Source organism: Cololabis saira, chromosome 9 (assembly GCF_033807715.1).
Source record: "Cololabis saira isolate AMF1-May2022 chromosome 9, fColSai1.1, whole genome shotgun sequence".
NCBI lineage: Eukaryota > Metazoa > Chordata > Actinopteri > Beloniformes > Belonidae > Cololabis > Cololabis saira.
In genome coordinates, this window is record NC_084595.1 from 27,422,649 (window position 1) to 27,442,019 (window position 19,371).

Consider the following 19,371-nt stretch of genomic DNA (forward strand, 5'->3'; position numbering starts at 1 on the left):
TTTGCTACATTTAGGTCGAGGGAGCTATCTTCACACCATTTGATAACACACATACATCCACACAGCCATCAGACTCTACAACAACCAACTCTAGTCATTCAAGTGCAATAACCTGTTTTTCTGAAAGTGCAATAACCTGCAACAAGTGCAATAAGTGCAATAACCTGCACATGTATATATTCGTTTTTCGGGTTTAGTATTTCTTTTGTACATTGCTCATTTTTTATATTGCTCTTTTTTAATTATTTAGCTATTTATTGTTTTTTTTTTAGGATATACTTTTTTTTGTACTTTTTCATACTTTACTACGACGGAGTATTAGGGCCAAACTAAGACAAAAAAAGATGGGAAATTACGAGAATAAAGTCATAATATAATGAGAATAAAGTCGTAAAATTAGGAGAATAAAGTCATAATGTTGCGAGAATAAAGTCGTAATAGAATAAAGTCGTAATATTACGAGAATAAAGTCGTAATATTACGAGAATAAAGTCGTAACATTACGAGAATAAAGTCGTAACATTACGAGAATAAAGTCGTAACATTACGAGAATAAAGTCGTAACATTACGAGAATAAAGTCGTAACATTACGAGAATAAAGTCGTAATTTATGAGAATAAAGTCGTAATTTATGAGAATAAAGTCGTAATATTACGAGAATAAAGTCGTAATATAACGAGAATAAAATCGTAATATTACGAGAATAAAGTCGTAACATTACGAAAATAAAGTCGTAACATTACGAGAATAAAGTCGTAATTTATGAGAATAAAGTCGTAATATTATGAAAATATAATTTATGAGAACTCTTAACAGGAAGAGCAGTCTCTCCCTGTGTTAAAATTAGGAATATTGAGCATCTTGTGAAGTTATATTTATATATTTAATATTACGACTTTATTCTCGTAATATTATGACTTTATTCTCGTAATTTCCTTTTTTTTTGTCTTGGTTTGGCCCTAATACTCCGTCGTACTTTACTATATTACTACTATATTTAGTAAAAACTGTTGAGCGTGTGTATGTTTGCTGCTGCACAAGTGGGGGATCAATAAAGTTTATTCCATTATATTCTATTCTATGCGATATAGTTATTTTCAAAATAAAAGCAATCTGATAATCTAGTTTTATTTTGTAGGTACAACTGGAAGTGGGAGCTGCTGCGTCTGCGGGGAAGCTTGACCGCAGATGTCCGTCTCTCCGCTCCATCGCACCACTGCGGTAGGAAAGAAAGGCAAGGCAGCGGCGGAGCGGCGGAGCGGCAGCTCCACTTCACTTGTTCCTGCGCGACCAAATCCAAGAGGACTGTTTGCGTCCCTGTCACTTAGGAGGTTACTTCACCAGGAGAGGACTTCCAGCAGCATCTTCTCCCAGGGCGACCCCACAGCCGGGAGAGAGCCGGGGGAAGGAGAACTTTTTGGTGATTTTTCACCACATCCCTTTTCCTAACCTTGGAAGTCTTACCTGCCCGCTGTGCGAGGATGGGACCGCTGCTCGGGCTGCTCACCGCGCTGTGCCTGAGCGCCGCTGTCCCACACCGCGTCGACGGTGAGTTGGAAAAGAAAAGTGACAAGGCTGTCACCACAGTTGTCACATTTCTGTTTATTTTCTCTCCCCCACGCGACTACCATGAAAGTATTCCGGAGCGATCAACAGTGGTCGGGAGTGATGAAGCCATTATTATCTAATGTGCGTCCTAGTGAGTCTGTGTTGGCGGAAAATGAGCAGCATGTTAACATATTTCAGTCATACGTTTATTTCCAGACACCGTAGTTACTTGTAGCGGATAGGACACTTGTTTGAGTCCACAAACAGGGTAGAATAATTTTTCATTCGTGCGTAATTTTATTTTGATGTGGGCCAAACGGGTGCGCGCGTTAAGGGCGCACAGTAGCGACGGGCATGTGGGCACTGCTCCGGTATTTTCTGCACGCCCTAACACTGATCACCAACAACTGCGTGCCTCGCTCCTCTGCGATGATTAAGAGGATAAAAAAAAAAAAGCTGAGCGTCTAGGTTTGACTCGCTCCACTAATACACTCATGGTGTCTCTTCCTCCTTTGTGACAAACTGAATTAGGAGGAGGGAAAAAAAAAGAGAAATGGAAAGCTTTCCTGGGTTATAGATAGAGGCAGATGCTATCACTGAGAGGAGATAGAGCCTCCTTTATTAGCTGGACCATTATTGACGTGGATGACATCACATAAAGGTCAATTGGGCATTGCAAGTCTAATTTAAGGGTCTTACCATTAGCTGTCAGAATGCCTCGTGCAGAAAGGAAATTGTTGAAAGCTTATAGATTGACCTGTAGACCTGGATCAGTGCAGATCATTCCACCATCCCTCCCTCTTTTTGCTGCTGGTTCTCCGGGTTACAGAAATGTTTAAAGCTTTCCCCCGCTTTATGTCGTCCTCGGAGAGTCCAGTACAACACCTGTGGGATATTCAGCATAGTAGCCTGATGGAAGTGGGTCATGCCGTTCTCCTTGTCTTTATCCATTTAACAACACACTTGCCTCAGGAGTCACACATGTCAGACAGACCTGTCTCCGTACAAGAAGTGTGCCTGAAGCATCATTTCCAAGCCTTCCAAAGCCACAGTGTCAACTTAGAGTCAGTTCAGTAATGGACGCAGGGAAAAAGTCGGGAGTCCTGGGTTGACTTTTCTATTTTTTTAAGGATCATTGAGTTAAAAATATGCTCCAATAGTCCTTCAATTAAACATGTCCAAGTTAAATGTATTTCTTTTGTAAAAGGATTTGTTCTATTTCTTTCTTCGCTGGGTGCAGCTGTAACTCCATCCAGACTACGTTTAACAAGAAGATGGATGATGTTCCATACAGTGTGATCCATGACTGGATTCATGACACAAAGAAATAATCTGTACTTTTCATTAAGAGTATTATACGGAGGTCCTCTACTGTTAGTTTAACGAGTGTCTGAAGACAGAAAAGGCCACAAATAAACCCTATCGGGGCTGTCGTGGAGTGCCACTGGAACAAACTGATGTGGTAGAAACATTCGCCTTCAGGTAAAACAGACTGCATTGTTCCAAGTCAGTGTGCAATACATCACATCCTCTGCTCGGTTGCTGGTGCTGACTCGCACACATTGTTTGGGAGTCTGAGCACATGACTGCACGCGGCGCATGGAAATGTAAGATGCTTTTGTGCCGGTAAAGAGAATCGCTTATAATGAATTTAATGCATCTCAATTTCAGCTTCAGTCTTACCATAATGACTGCACAATTAAATCCTTTTTAGGCAAATGCACAACCATCTGGAGTGTGAGCGTGATTGCGTGCTATTGGTGGATCACGCTCTGTGTTGATATTGTTTGTTCTGGGCAAAGATTTTCTGAGCAACAAGTCTGAAGAAGTTTGTCAAAGGCAATCTGTCGATGTCGACACAGTGAGATTGCTGGAATATTTGTGGATTTAGATTGTCCTGATTTATTATCACGGAGGAAAAGTGACAGAAGGCGGCTCCTATGATTTCTGGTCCATTTGGAATAACAATAAGTTTGTATGGAAATGCAGAGCTGATATTAACAAATTAATGCTTTATTTACCCGTGGAACAAAGATGAGGGATAAAATTAATTGCTTGCGTCTAATTAATTGATTTTAATTGAAGCAACTTGAAATTCACATGTTGCCACTTTGCCAAACAGCGAGAGAGACAGCGCTTCTGTTTGCAGAGAATTGAAAGGCTGTTAATGGAAGATGCAGGTGGACGATAGTGATTTATTTAAAAACTCATTAGATGTGCTGAAGGTTGTGGCTGATGTGCGGGTGACTTTTAAGAGACAATGACTTGTGACCTACCTTTACAGTGCCCTTCACTCAGGTTTTAAATGGCACAACCTTCAATCGGTGGAGAGAGGTCGGACTTCTGTCAGATCGCCAGCCACGATAGCCAAAGGAATCAAAATGACTCAATGGACAACGCACCATGAATAAAGAAATTCACTGGAAATAGTGTTGGAGTGATATTACGAGACGTTGGATTTTTTTCTTTCTTTTAAAAAAAAAAAATTCCTTTTACCACAGTTGTGCACCTTAATTGGGCCATTCATCGTCAGCACAGATGCTCTTTAATCACCTTAATATTTGACTGAGAGATCATTTGTCTTTGCTGGTGACACGTTAATAGATAAAGTGCTATTTGTCTTGTGCTGTGGTCGTACCTCGGTAGTCCTGCCCACATTTCATGCTCGGCTTAATGGAAGGGCACAGGAGGGACGGCCATAAAGGTTGCAAGGACACACGTTGAGGAAGCGCTTACCGCAGAACTTTATTAAAGCGATGAAATGAGGATGGCAGACGGAGGAGAAAAGAAATGCTCTTTAGGGAGACAACAGCTCGCGTAAGATTTTTCGGCGGAGGCAAAATGAATGTGGCGGTCTTGTTTTTTTCCATGTCGTCGAGTCTGATTCTCACCTTTTGTAACTGAATAATCATATAAGTGGTCCAAAGTGTCTCATTCTACTAAGATAATGTGCTGTGCTTCAGGCCCAGATGTAGATTCACAAGGTGACTTCTCATATTGCAATTGTACTTCTGAGCGTGAAAGGGGAAAAAAAAAGGTGGAAAAAAAATCACCTCAGAAAAAAGACAAGACTGATCAGTGGTAAAAATAGCCTCCTTTCACACGCAGCTTTAATGGCTCGTGTGTCTGTGGTTTTTTTTCTCATATTCTAATCCTTCAAATCAATGTCTTTCACACACAAAACACTGGAAACATTGATTTTCAATGTTCTCAGACATGTTAAAAGTCTTTCGTTTGCTGAGAGTAGCGTGCAGCGTTATGATGTCTGGTATAAGCAGTGATTTTCTTGCATCCTAATAAAGCCGGTTCAAAATTCTGACTGTTGCTCTGCCAGGAAAAAATAGGATCTTGTAAAAAGATTTTACAAATGTTTCATTTGAAGTGTCAGTTCATGTTCAGTGTACATTAGTGTTTCGGCTCTAAACGCGGAGCAGCTTATCATCTCGTAGTGAGAGATTTGAGGAGACCACACACTGGTTTTAACTAATCCCACTGGATCGTGATTAATGACTCAGCTGGGAGCTCACAGAGTGTGTGTGTGTGGCAAAAAATAGCAGATAAAGTTTCATGATGGCCCGTCTGAGATTTGTGCATATACACTGTATGTCTGAAATTCTTTATGGCTTTGATAAGAGTCACTATTTACTTGTCTAAAGGAGAATATTATACTTGGATAAGCCAAAAATAAATACAGCCAGTATTTAGTCCAAATAGGTAATTTTTATATTGATAACTTTTATGGTCCAGATTTTGTTACATAGTTGGATGGATAGTGCATGTAGCAAGAATATTTTACATTGATGTTCTAATGTAAAACACACTGTTCAATGTTTCAGCAGTAAAGTGACAAAAGTGCAGTTTAATGACTGCTGAGGAAAGTTGGGAACATTTTAAGCAGAATAATGTGTCTGTTTACTTAAATACATTTTCTGTTGTAATTATTTGATGAATATGGACTGAAAGGCACTGATTTTTAGGCATTTGAATGGTGTATTATGCAGACCACTTTTTTTATTTTAGAGGAGGTTTTTGATGGAGATTTTCATCATCTGGTGGTAGCTATTTCTTTATTATCTGTTCTGCAAGTGAGCAGGTATAAGATCTTCAGTTGACTTATTGGATGTTGACAATGTTTCTTAACAATCCTAACAAAGCTGTCGAAAGTATGACTGAAAAGTGGACAAAGTGTTAAAAGGAATATAGGAAGTGAAATTATCAACATAAAACGGAGCTGTAGACAACAGTGGTGGAAAACCTCAACATTATCATCCAGCCAAGTGCAGAAGACTCGGCAGGAAGGCACATCGTTATCCAAGCAGGTCTATACAACGGAGAGAAGGATTTGCAAGAGTTTCAAGATATAAAGGCAAACAGACTTTGTATTTGCCCTGTGATGGACTGGCGACCTGCCTAGCCCCTGCCTCTTGCTTGTAATGAGCTGGGATAGGCTCCAGCAGACCCCCGCTAACCTGCAAAGGATAAGATGGGCATAGAAAATGGATGGATGGACTTTGTACTTTCTGGACCAGCATTCCTTGGACAGATGAAACTAAGATCAACCTGTGTCTGAAGACAGGAGGAACAAATTGGATGTGGATAACTTTTAATTTTTTTAACATTCAATCGTGATTGTAATAAATCATCAACTGTAAACAAGTTTTGCATTTTGTGAAAAGTCCGAGATGCTACAGGACTTCTGTCTTTGTCATTGAAAATCGGTAATAGGGATGGTTTATAGGCTTGAGTTCTCACTAGCTTTATTTTGAGCTGTTGAGTCTTCTGTGTTGCTGCTCTGTTAGCCATGTGTTCTGTTCTGGAGTTTAAATAACTAATGCATTATCTCAAAGTATACTATCCATCCATCCATTTTCTATACCTGCTTTATCCTTTTGTCTGCCGGAGCCTATCCCAGCTCATTACAGGTGAGCCACAGGTTGCCAGTCTATCGCAGGGCCACATATAGAGACAAACAACCAGACATATTCACGCTCACACCTACGGGCAATTTAGAATCATCAATTAACCTAGTATGCGTGTTTTGGACTGTGGGAGGAAACCCGGAGGGAACCTATGCAAGCACGGGGGAGAACATGCAAACTTCATACAGAAACACTCCTGCCAGGCCCTGGAGTCGAACCAGGAACCCTCTTGCTGTGAGGTAACAGTGCTAACCACCAAGCCACCGCCTTGCCCACAATTAAAATAAATTATGGGTGCAGTTTACCAGATTAATCTATCAAAGTTTTGAAGACAATTTACCTCGATTTTGTGGTTGAGTGCTTTGTGAAAAAATATTTCCATTAGAAATTAAGTTGGAGGACAGCTTCTGGGACTTTTTTGAATCAGTGACAAATTTAGGCTTGAGTTTGTGCGGTTGAAAAAAAAATGTTTATTTACTCCTTGAAGATAATTAATTACATTATTATACATTTTTAAACAGTGTTTTTGAATCCGTGACTCTAACATACATTAGCGGAAGTGGATGGATGGATGGATGGATGGATGGTGGATGGGTGCTTTTAAAGCCATACAAATGGCAAAACATGATTAAATCCAAACTTTTGTAGGCCACTTCTCTCTCTCTCTCTCTCTCTCTCTCTCTCTCTATGAATGCATTTATTACCAGCCTAGTTAACTACCAAAACTACTAACCTTGATGGTCATTGGTGGAAACAACTTTTAGTCCAATGTCCAGTCCAGTGATCCTTGTGTTCTCCCACACCTTAAGAATCATTACTAATCTCATCCAAGGATTGTTGTGTTGTTTACCAAGTTTTGATTTAGAGTCTACCTGGCTTCCAAAATCTTCAACACCAACAAGCACAGATGGCGTGCGTCACTTTGCTGGCAGGGCCTGGCGTGGCCCGGTGTCTGCCTGACTGGAAACGAGAGCTAACAGCACAATTCTGGAGCTAACACAAGAGTCCGGTTATTTTGTTCTCTGTGCTGTTGGCAGAATATGTTCAATAAGGATTCAGAAATGAGGAAAGAAAGCGGCAGAGTTAGACTCAACCAGTTTTACATTTCTTCTGAAAGGTCGTCATCCGTGTTAAAATAATATGAAGCTGCATCTCAAAACAATAAGAGCGGCTCCCGCTCTTCATGTTTCCGTGAAAACTGTAAAAGTTTCTCTAGAGACCGAAGAAATGCTGAAGCTATAAATGACTTAGTGATATATTCATAGCGCTTTAACCTTTAGTTGAGGAGGCTTTGTTTTTTACGTGTCATATGTCAATACATTTATTATATATTTGAAAAACATTCGACTTTTATACAAACTCCCTTCCTGATCCACACACACTAAAGGTTGAATACATCCATTTGCTTTGCTTAAAATACTTGAAAATCAGTTTTGTTGTTTGCTCAACAAGTTTCGATGGAGGCACTTTTGGTTTTGTTTGATTTGACATGTGATTTACTGATCGGTGCATATTGTTTACTAAAGTCTTTTACGTTTTCATGTACAGCGACTGACCACGGGGCTGAAAGCTAACGTTTGTAAAACCTTGTTTACTAAATGTGCACAAATTCAAGTGTAAGTGTTTCAATCACTTAACTAATCACTTCGCTATTCAGAGTGTATCTAAAAGTTGTTAATTGGTTATTTGGTGTTTCACTAACACAAAATATATTTTTTTTTAAAAAACATCATTTGAGGAGCCATGACTTACTCTTATAGTTTGCCCAAAGCAACCAAAATGTTAGTTTTTCAGTACTGCATCTTAGATAAAAAAAAGATATATTTAGTAGAAAAATATGAGGTTATTAGTTATCTGTAGAAGTTTTTTCACTTATTAGCATAAATTAGAATTTTTAATATCCTGCGTTTCAAAATTGTTCATATGTAATCTAAATGATGTACATTTTGTGTTTTTTTTTTTCTGCTTGACACAGGGGCTCGTAGTCTGTAAACAAAGAGTTCACTTAAGAACAAAACCTTTTTCCATGTTCGGTTCAATTTTTAGCTGTGTAAAACTTTCATAATGCTTTTTTAAACAGCATTAGATTATCGTGTTTATTTTGAAGTTCTGGTCAACCTAAAAACCCAGTAGACTGGTATCATGTTATATTTTGAATTAACTATTAAAAAAAGACTTTTAGAATGTCCCCATTCCAAAGTCTTTTACTTCCATGTGAAATCTAAACACATTTCATCATTTTCTGTTCCGGTTAACTTAAAAAGGCATACCGTATTTTCTGGACTATAAGCCGCACCTGTATATAAGCCTCACCCGCTCTATTTTTTAAAAAATAATAAAAAAAAGATATATAAGCCGCATCCGCTCTATTTAAAATAAAAGATATGCAAGCCGCAGATATTGATGTTGTTAGATTAGATATTTACTACATGTACAGAAGGATTTTGAACTGTAAATGATGTACATGTTTGTACCTAAATAGATCCTTTCCTAACAGTGTCTTTTAACACGGCAGCTACTTTGCTGATTAAAACGGGACAGAACCAAGAGAAAATAACCAGTATTTATTTATCTATTTATCTGTTTGAAATCTGCTTCTACTTCTATCTGCTAAAGAAGAAGTAGCGTATTCTTCTTTGCATTTATTTTGTCTTAGTTTTGATTCTAATTCCGGTTAGAGCACCCCGAGCGGTGGAAGAAAAATCCACAGAATAGCTGCACCTTTGTATAAGCCGCATGGTTGAAAACCTATGAAAAAAGTAGCGGCTTATAGTCCAGAAAATATGGTAATTACATTGCAACCTAGTTTTCCCGTTGGGAATCTAAAAAATGCTGCAAATGGATGGAGAAAAGAGAAAGTGTGTGCTTTTTTTGATAGAAGTTGTTTCTTGTTTATCCTCGTAATAATTCTGTGTATGCCTTATGTTCTCACTGCTTCTGAACGTCTTCTTTTGCACGTTCACAGTTAGTGTTGAGATGTTGCTACGTATTGCAGATGTTTGTATGTGTCTCAGATGGGAGTTTGGTAGCAGGGCAGCAACCTGATACAGCACATCCAGTTGGATATTGACTGCATTCCACAGTCTGTAGTTGACGTGACTGCTCAGCACTCTGAACCTGCCTGATTTTCCGGGGTGTTGCCACGCCGCTCTCAGCCCTTCTTTATCAGCGGTGGGCATTCCTGGAACAGCCTATCTTTCTGCTGCAGATCAGTAAGCAGAATAAATGATTTTGGATTAAGTGCAGAAGTCTACAAGTTTAAGAAGATGTGAGGAATTTTAGCATCTTTAAGTTTGGCGGCGCTTTGAAACACCGAAATTAAAACTGCAACGTGATTTTCAGAGTTTAAAGCATGTACAAGGATGGATGAATGATGCAAAGACCTTTTTGAATAATACATGTTTAGACAGAAAGCCAACTCCTGGCACATGTCTGTGATGTACTCCTTTGTGAGGATGTAAAATACTTTAATATTTTTTTTAAGTATCTGTCTGTAATTTCTTTTTCAACCCCTTAATATTCATTCGATACAATGCTTTGATTTTAAAGTCCTCTCAGGGGTGAACAGACTTTTATTTATTTTATTTTTTTTCAAATCAGACCAGAGTTTGCAACAGTTATGTTTATCAAAGGGGAGACTCAGCCGTTGCAGACTAAAGTTGGGCCAGCCTTTGTCAACGTGAGATTGAGGAGTTACAAAAATGAGCTTTAGTTTGTTTTGTGGATTCTGCCGCACCAGTGCATTTCCTCTAAACCCAATCTACTTATTTGAGATCAAATGGGTGCAAGTGGCTTAAGTTCTTATGTCTACTCAGCACAAAAGAGACGTGGGTTACTCATTCTTATACTTGATGGGTGACAGCTAATGCCCCAATCTAAAAAAAAAAAAAGCTTTTGTATTTGTTTTGTTTGTGATCCATTTTTTCCTTTTTTTTAATGTGTAGAAGATGTAAGCCCTATTTGAGGATTTGTTTGTGCATTTAATTCTATTCTGAGGCTCTTCAGTTATGGTTTACACTTGTTCAGCTTATCTTATCTTTTTTTCAAATTATTATTATTTCTTTTTTACCTGTATAAAGTCTGTGTGTGCTTGCAAAGTTCGGAGCGGTAACCCAGAAATGTCATCACACAAAGTCTACGTAGCATTTCTGCTTCTTTTGCACAGTGTACATCCACGCTTCATTTTTCAAAATCTGTGGAAAAAAGAAAAAAAGATCCCTTTATTTATTATGCCTGCTTCCACGCTGAATGCTGACAAGGAGGATGTTTGCTGAACAGCAAATTGAGAGTAAGGGGCACCTGCTAAAATGAAGTAAAATATTTTTCTTTGATTTGCTCAACATGCACAAGTTAAATTTCTGTTTCTGCCTCAGTAATCCAACTTCACTGGGCGTTTTTTTTAGGTAGTGGTATGAAGTGTCGTTTTTAAATGAAACATCCTCAACTCAGATGTTTTACATTACTCCTGGGATGTATTGTCCCACGTTCAAAGAGCCGAGAGCCAGAATCAAAAACCCCTTTAAAGAAGCAGCTAGTCTGGGTGTGTAGCGCGGCATTGATATGCTTCAGGTTAAATGGAATGCAGTTAAATATACATTAGTCTTTGTTTGTGTTCATCGTAATATTTGGTTAAGCTCCTATTTACTTGTTCTGCTCCTGCCTGTCTAGTTCAAGATGATCAAATTGTTTATATTTGTGGCCACGGCTGTGCTCTAAATAACTACAGATTGCAGGATGCGTCATTTACTCTACTGTATGGAGGCGCAGGTCTGCGTTTGTCAGAGCCTACATTGAAGCTTCTTTAGGGGGCGAGCAGGGACCCTGTGAACTGTGACATCTTCTTGTGAATGCCTGACCTGTTTATTTTCTGTACTGTTCACCAAATATAATCACGCCGATGTCGTTATTTTGTCTGTTTCTTTGCAAAACCGAGTCTGTTTGCAGTTTAGTCTCTGTATTATTCACCAGTGTTTGAAGTACATTAAATATTTACTAGTGCGATCTTTCTAACCTGCCTCTGTTATCCTAGCTAGGCGTGCTCGAATGCCGGCAGTAAGGTATGATCAGTCACACGGTACGGAGTCAGTCTTGTGCTGTGTATAATGTTGAAACCGTTAAGGGTCTGAATAATTTCATACGTTTTAAATAGCCAGCTTCATTGCGCGGAAGAGAAATCTTTGTGGGATGTCTTACCTTCGGTCTTGTTTTCTCATTCTTTCACACACACATCCTATATGTAATTGTCACTCATCACACCAGTGGAAGCTTAGTGAAAATCTGCTTTGATGTTACAAATAAAACTACAGACTAGGTTTCGCCAGCACCTTCCAATAAGCCGCTTGTGTTTGAGTGTTGGGCATGTGCTTGCTCCGTCATTTTCATTCTCTTTTTTTCTCTTTTTTTCTTTTTTTTGACCCATGCTGTTCAGAGTATACAGTAAATCAGCCCTATTTTCATGGGTGTGTATATGAAGATTAAGTTCTAAAGTATGTGCATATTAAATGAGACACTAAATGTTGGTTCGGTAATCCCCCTTGACGGCGCATAGTCGCTTGTAAAACTACTGTATTCATAGCCTTTTCTTGCTTCACACACTTGCTCTTTGAGTAAGTCGTGCCTGCTGTATGAAACCCGCTGACCGACGGGTAAGCAGGATGGAAAAAATTCAATTTGTCAAGCCTGCCCTTTTCAGAGCACACAATGCACAGCTTAGGACAGAAAATGTGATGTATGAGGGCAAAAGTATTAGGAGGCATTCTCCGACTCTCTATGCAGTCCCAACATGCTTTTGCTGTTGCAGAAAAACGTCACACAGAGCATCTCAACAGTTTTTGTACTCTTAAGAGTTTCACACGCAAACAAGCTATTCACCAAAGTTAAAGACCTGCTGTGCAGTGAGATTGTCAGAAGTGGTGCACTGTCACTTTTGGTGCAACAAATCATGCAAGCTTTATTTCTCCTACTTTTTTTTTCGGAAGTGCATTGCAAAATATTTTTTCCATAGAAATGTTGAAGAAAATGGCTGTTTTTAACCTGAACAAATAGAGTACAGTTGGTATGAGACGTCTTTAAGGAGATGTGGCTACATCCCATCCTGCTCGAAATTGGAGAAACACACAAATGTCCCACCTGACTCTGAAAGGATGTTCACGCATTAGAATAATGTGTTCAGATATAATGATTTAAAACCAGTAGGCCATGAATAAACATTAATAGTAATTCTTATTTTGAGTGCTGCTTTTTTTTCTTTGTTTTTTTAATAGAAGTGGTTTAAGTCTGCAGCAGACAGCTGTCCCATTCTTATTTTCTTCATCAATTACAGAATAAAATAGTGCAACATTTTTTTTTGATTAATTCATCAAATCATTGACACCGAGAAGAGCAGCAGACAAGCCACGTTTCTTAATAGGGTCTTCACGAGAAAAAAAACAAACAGGTGAAATAAAACAGAAATGCTCAGCTGAATATTTCGGGATTATTAAACCTGTGAATGGTTCTTTGAAACTATCTGTGCCATCCTGTCTCTTGGAAGAAAAGAAAAAGTCTTGAAAACATTGCACAAAGACTAAACATTTGAATTTGCAAGGCAAGTGAATCCTTTGTGAATTTTTAATCAGAGCATTGCTCTGTCATGGAATACATTTGTGCGGCATAATTCCCCTCTCATCCAAAATGCCAAATGGAAAAAACATCACGGCAACAAGAGAGCTAATGAGGAAAACATTTAACTAGCAGGGTCAAAAGAGTGCCTCAATGTGCTGTTGAATATGTATTAATCTTGGAAAGTGACACACTTTTCAAATAAAACGCATGTTTCCTTTGCCTGTTTAACTTGGCTCGCCTGCTAATCTGCAGTAGCACTTTCCACCGCAGACACGGTCTTCTTCACAATGGGAATTCAGATGAGATCAGAGCTCCACTTCTTTATACATGAATCTTTTTAGGCTGCTCCTGGGATGAAAGCAAGGATGTGGGAGATCTTGTCTGGGAAAAAAAGTACAAACGATACGAGGTGTCCAAGTTTGTAATGAGGCTAGCGAGGCTCTCCTGACTTACAAGCAAACTAGGGCATCTGTAACGAGCGTGCGGTGATGAGGGGATGGGGACAGAAAGAGAGGAAGGCGGCAGCTCTGCGTTTTGCCACAAGACGTAACGTCGGCCATCCAATGAGTGCTAGGAGGACGGAGGTGTCAATCATACTTTAGCTCTCACTCAACAGGAGATGCTTTAGAGAACACATTAGGGAATTACATCTCCCGTCATTCTTTAAGGGTGTTTTGCTAGAAACTAATCTAGCTTGACTTTTAAAAGGATGTAGTTTTGCAGAAATTTGAAATGGATGGAAGTGCTTATCAGCAGTGGAACAAACAAATGGTATTACAAAACATTAGAAAGATATTTTTTTGAGGGCAAATCTGCAGCCGTTTCACATTAAGCATCACATTGTCACAGTGACGAGATGTTGTGAATCCAGTAAAAGATTTTTGAAACTAAATTAGTTTAGCTCTAATTAATTAGGAAGAACCTGATATAGAATTCTTGGGAATGAAGTTAATTAGCACAATCATCAAAGAGTGTTCTGTTTCCCTGCCAGTTTGTGATTTTACTACAGAGAAGATATTTCAAGACTGTTTATTTGTGCAGGTTTTTTACTTTAATCATACACGTATGTATTAAAAATAAAATACATGAGTAAAATGGCTGATGTTGGGCCAATTTTCTTTTTATCTCCATAAAATTTGATATAACGGTATCAAAGTCACAAATTTAAAAAGCTTTACTTAAAACATTATTATTAAATATGTTCTGAAATTACAACTATTAAATAAAGCAAGGAGCAATGTCTCAGGGCTGCCTGCACATGCCTGTCTGTTAATGGGCTAGACATTCTCAGGCATTGGTTGACAAAAATGACCACAGATGATTACTCTGTCTATGTTTTTAAGGTTGATGATTTAAGTTCCCCTACTGTAGTTTTGATCATAGTTTGGTACATCTTTCATCATTTTGGCTTGATTTGACTGTGGAAAATGTAAATTCAAGATTCCAGCCAAAGTTTATAAGCTTACATCAGCACAGAGCCAATCTGTGTCATAATCTCCATTAGTTATGCTTCACTGTTGGCCTAAAGGAACGGAAAATACAACCTCTTTAACCTACCACTTGACAGTTTGCATCAGTTACAGTGCATGTTTAGGTGAAGGGGGATAAGTTGGGATTTATCATGAGGGGAAGCTTTGGGATTTCAGGGTTGCGATGGGATGTACTGCTACTGTGTAAATCCAGATGACAGCATTTGATGAGCTGTAAGTAAAAAACAAGGTGACACATCCCTCGAGTCGGCACCAATCAGTCATTCTAGACTGCAAAGCTGATGGTAATAAACTCTAAACTGGAATTGAGTTATACCTAAACAGTTTTTTAAAAATGACATGGACAAACACCTTTTTCAAATTCCCATATAATTGCAGTGACTATTTCATCAAAACCTTGAAAAAAAGTCTTGAAAATGTAGCGATACATGCATTTAGCGTGTCTGATGTACATTCAGAACAAGTCTGTTCATTTTTCATCAGTTCTTCACTTAAAACTTTACAAGGTGAAGATAGATTTTTCTTAACATACAGTATAGTAAATTGAGATTTTAGAAACAATGACAACTGCCTACTTTAATTAAATTAAGTTTTGTTTGTATTTGTTTTTTTTTTTTGTATTTAGGGCTAAAAACGAAACCTATTTTGTTATTATTTTATTACTTTTCATACCGTTTAATTTATTTTTTACATTTTGTACACCGGTGATTAACATGCCCATGCCTATTCAAAATCTTTGTAATTAGCATTCAGCATTACATCTTTGTTATGTTGTGAAAACTTCAATAAAAAAGATCTTGAATTAAAAAAAACAAAACAAAACCTAAATAATTTCTTTAGCTGATGCTGTTGCACAGCTGAGATGAGCCCCAGCAGACCCCCGTCATCCTGAACATTTGGGGATAATGGATGCTGGGCTGGTTGGCAATCACACCTCGCAGTAATAGCGGATTCACCAGACTTTAAGTCTGAATTCAGCCTCTAGTCCCCATAATTTGAGTCCGAGTCAAGTCCATGTCAAGGGTATTATTGAATCTAGTTGAGTCCAAGTCAAGTCGTGTTGAAGTGATACAGTTGTTTTAAAATGAGGGCTCAAATCAGACTGGGGTCCAAGTCCTTGACTCGAGCACTACAAGCCTGACTCCTAGCCATGGTGTGATATTGTGCTCACACCATTGCTTTCCTCATAATGTTTACATATTTCAAGGTGACTAAGACAATGACGAGAGGACACTTTTTTCATATAATTTATCAATAATACGACAATATGAGGCTGAGTCAAAATCTGATCGAGTTAATTAGTTCACGTGGAACTTGGAATTGATCCAATCAGACCCGACGAAGAAAGATGGAGAAGTTAGCTCTTACAATTTCATTCAATACCATTCCACCACTGTTTTCATCTGTAATATTATAAGACAGTGTGCTTAAATGTTAAATGAATACTGCATTCAAATTTATGCATTGACTGCAGCAACTTTCTCCCACGCCAATTGTCTCTCCTTTGCTGCTGCAGCTGTGTTTTTTTTTTTTCCGAAATATGCTCTCATACTCGCCATACGCACATATTAACACTTCTAACTCCAGTGGCGTGAAGTATGTGGATCTTCAGATGCAAACTAATGTTTCATCAAACGGATTTTGTAAATTGAAATTTTAAATAAAGTTAAAAAAAAAAAAAGTATTTGGACCTTTTGTTGTCGCCGGTTGCCATGGTGAATCGTTGTATCAGGGCTCCATTGATGATGGCTTTTTATTTTCTTCTTGCACGCGCTTAACTCAAGGTTAACAAACTCGGAGTTGATTGAACTAACTCATATCCGCTGTTCTGGAACCGAAAACTCTGAGTTTCCTATCTCAGGGTAAGTCAACTCAGAGTTCAGGTTTAGACTCAGAGTTTGTTGAACCTGCTTTCTGGAATACCCCTCAGAGCTGCTAGCTTAGTTCTTTAAATTTTGCTTTGAAGGTAGAGTATGATTTTGTACGGCCTAGATGGTTACGACATAGAGCAGCAGTTCTTTTATTAGATGGGGTTTCTGATCCCTGGCTGTCCATCCACTTGTCACTCAGCTATCCAGCTGTCTGTCCCTCACGTCTGACTGAATGACTAGTGACCGAAGCTGCTGTTTTCTCTGAAGCTGCTTAGGGATTGTGTGGATGTGTGGAGAGGGGAGGTTGTCTTATGTGCTTTAAAATACAACCACTGGAAATCTATGTGGAAATATAGGCTTGTTTTTCGGTTTTTACTACTTTTATTTTATACATCATTCTTCAGTCGCTTGCAATGTGAGATCTGTAAACACAGCTCCGCTCAAACTTTCAGAGTCTGGGAATAGTTGGATAGTTGTGTCTGCAAGCCATCATGGTAAATACTTGCTCTGCATGGCTTAAAACGTGAGAAAAGTAAAAGCGTATACCTATATATCATTGGAGATATTTGAGGAGCCTCACAGCAGGAAGGTTTCTAGTTCAGTTCCTGCCCAGAGGCATTGCTATGCGTAGTTTGCATGTTCTCCCGGCATGGGTTTTCTTTGGATGATTTGATTCTTTTCTACAGTCTAAAAACATTCAATGATGAGCCTAAAATTACTGTAGATGTTTATGTGCATCATCATGTGTTCCTCTTGTCTGTTTGGCAAACCTGCCCCACTTTTAGTGACTATTTGGATGAGCGCCAGCTCCCCTGTGGCCATTGATCAGGATAGGGCAGGTATGGATGATGGATTAATGGATGGAAGAATGTATTCAGACTTTAAATGAAGCCCTGCATGTTTTAAGGCACATGTGCTGGGGTTGATCCCCAAATAACCCTGGCCTATTTTATTTCCTGTTGAGGATATAAATGAGAACACTGTGTAGGATAACCTCAATGTAGGATTCAGTATCTTACATAAGAATACGTTATTTGGAGAAGGAACCAAGAATCTTCTGATTGAAGGACAACAGCCGTTCCTTGTTGTGTCCAGAGACTTGGATAATAGTGTTGTGTATTTCATGTTTCATATGAAAATAAATCATTTTACACAAAGGCTTATATTAGACGTGGGATTTAAACTACCTAAACTTCACCCCATGGATGTTTAATATTTAAAGGTTCTGAATTCAATTTTTGTGATGAAACAGGCCTTTTATGACAGGTGCAGGTTGCACGCATTGGAGAATAATTTTGTGATTCAGTGACATTTCCAGTAGTTGGAAATGTTATTCTTATTTGCAATGTCAGCATGAGAAGATATCATTTTTCTGTTCTTTTGAGGAAATGTAATGTCTTAAAATCCTCGCATCTAAAATGTCACAGTAGTTTGGGAGTTATTGCAAAATATTATTACGATCTGTGATTTCATGCTTGGTGCTGTACTGTTACCTCAGGAGAGCTCCCAAGTTGCTGGAAAATCTTGCGAATGCTGCAGGCCCTGGGCTGTGTGCGTTATTACTGCCGCTGGCCCGTGATGAGGAGAAGTATTGATCTTATCCTGAGACGAAAGCCCTCTGTGCACCTTTCCAGAGCTTAGAGTTGGCTGAGACAGGATGCACAGTAATGACAACAGTAGAGGGCAGAACGGGCACAAGCTTACGCCTAACAAGGGTGGAGACCTTTACACTAAGAAAAAAAAGGATACTAAAGAAAAGAAAGGTGCTAGCTGGGCATTTCTAACTCCTCCCCTCAAGCTACCTCAAGCTATTCTGTTCTTTTTTTTCTTTGAACATATTCACATCTTAACCACACCATGCACTCTAGCTTTGATGGTCTTATCTGGAATCCTGGGCTCCTGTGGGAATGGAACTTGGTAAAGGCTGAATATTGGTTTACTCCCACTATGAAGTCGGAGTATCAGTGAAGGTGGCCTTAAACGACTGGAATCGTTTCTCAGGGATGCTCACCCAAACATAAGGGGGTAATATGCCTCTGGCTGTGAAAGAAAACCCCCTTAAAGCTCTCTGCTCTGAGGCTTTTGTGGCAACATAATTTGTTTTTATAAAGACTACAAAGAGGAAACTTTGCGTGTTCAGGCCTTTTGAGATGGTGATACCATTTGTTGAAGAGTCAAAGTGAGTTTTATCACATAATACTGATTATGGATGCTCATTTTTGGTCATAAACGTTTTGTTGTTGTTTTTTTTTTGGTAAGATCTGCTCAGAGCTCAAGTCATGCACTACCCTGACATGACGACACACATTGTCCAGCTTTGTCTTTGTATCAGACTTTCTTGTGAATGTGACAGCGCATGTCATTTGAATCAACAACAGCCGGAAACATCATATTTGTGAGCAAATATGACTATTATGGATGCAGGACACAAATGGTTCAGAGTGGAAGCAATCATATCTTTTATTGGTGATATTTAGCTCCAGAGGAGGTGATAAGAATGCAGCTATATGTGAAAGGATCAAGCAAAAGAAGATTGATTTTTTTTTGAGTGTTGCACACCTGCTGAGAAATGTAACCCTGGCTCTTCAGGAACGTGTACGCGACCTTGAAACATCATTTCAGAAATGTAAAATGCTTTTCCAACCTCTTGATATGGTTTGAAATACACTTTTATCCAAAATTTTCCCCATTTGTTCTTATTAATGCTCAAAATGTTCATGACTTACAGAATTGCGATCCATCACCATCATTAGTAACACGAAAGGATATCTTATCAAGCTGTAATCACATGCTGAAGTGACAAAAAATTCAGATTCAAAAATCAGAATTAATAGCTGGATTTTTGTGTCCACTTAGTGTTGGAAAAGCCAAATATGGGTTATATCAGCGGGAAAAATTTGATAATTAAGCAGGCAGTATTAATGTAGGCATATGGCATG

At 38.7% G+C, this 19,371-nt stretch overlaps 1 protein-coding gene across 2 annotated transcripts in view; it reads left to right on the top strand.

Moving 5' to 3' along the window:
- The first annotated feature begins 1,232 nt into the window (after nt 1–1,232).
- Nucleotides 1,233–19,371, top strand: part of LOC133450403 (EGF-like repeat and discoidin I-like domain-containing protein 3) — a 141,205-nt gene continuing 123,066 nt past the window's right edge. For both annotated transcript variants that reach the window (XM_061729016.1, XM_061729017.1), the window contains exon 1: nt 1,233–1,549. In XM_061729016.1, the coding sequence (XP_061585000.1) occupies nt 1,483–1,549 (67 nt within the window). In that variant the 5' untranslated portion in view covers nt 1,233–1,482. The remainder of the gene's footprint in view (nt 1,550–19,371) is intronic.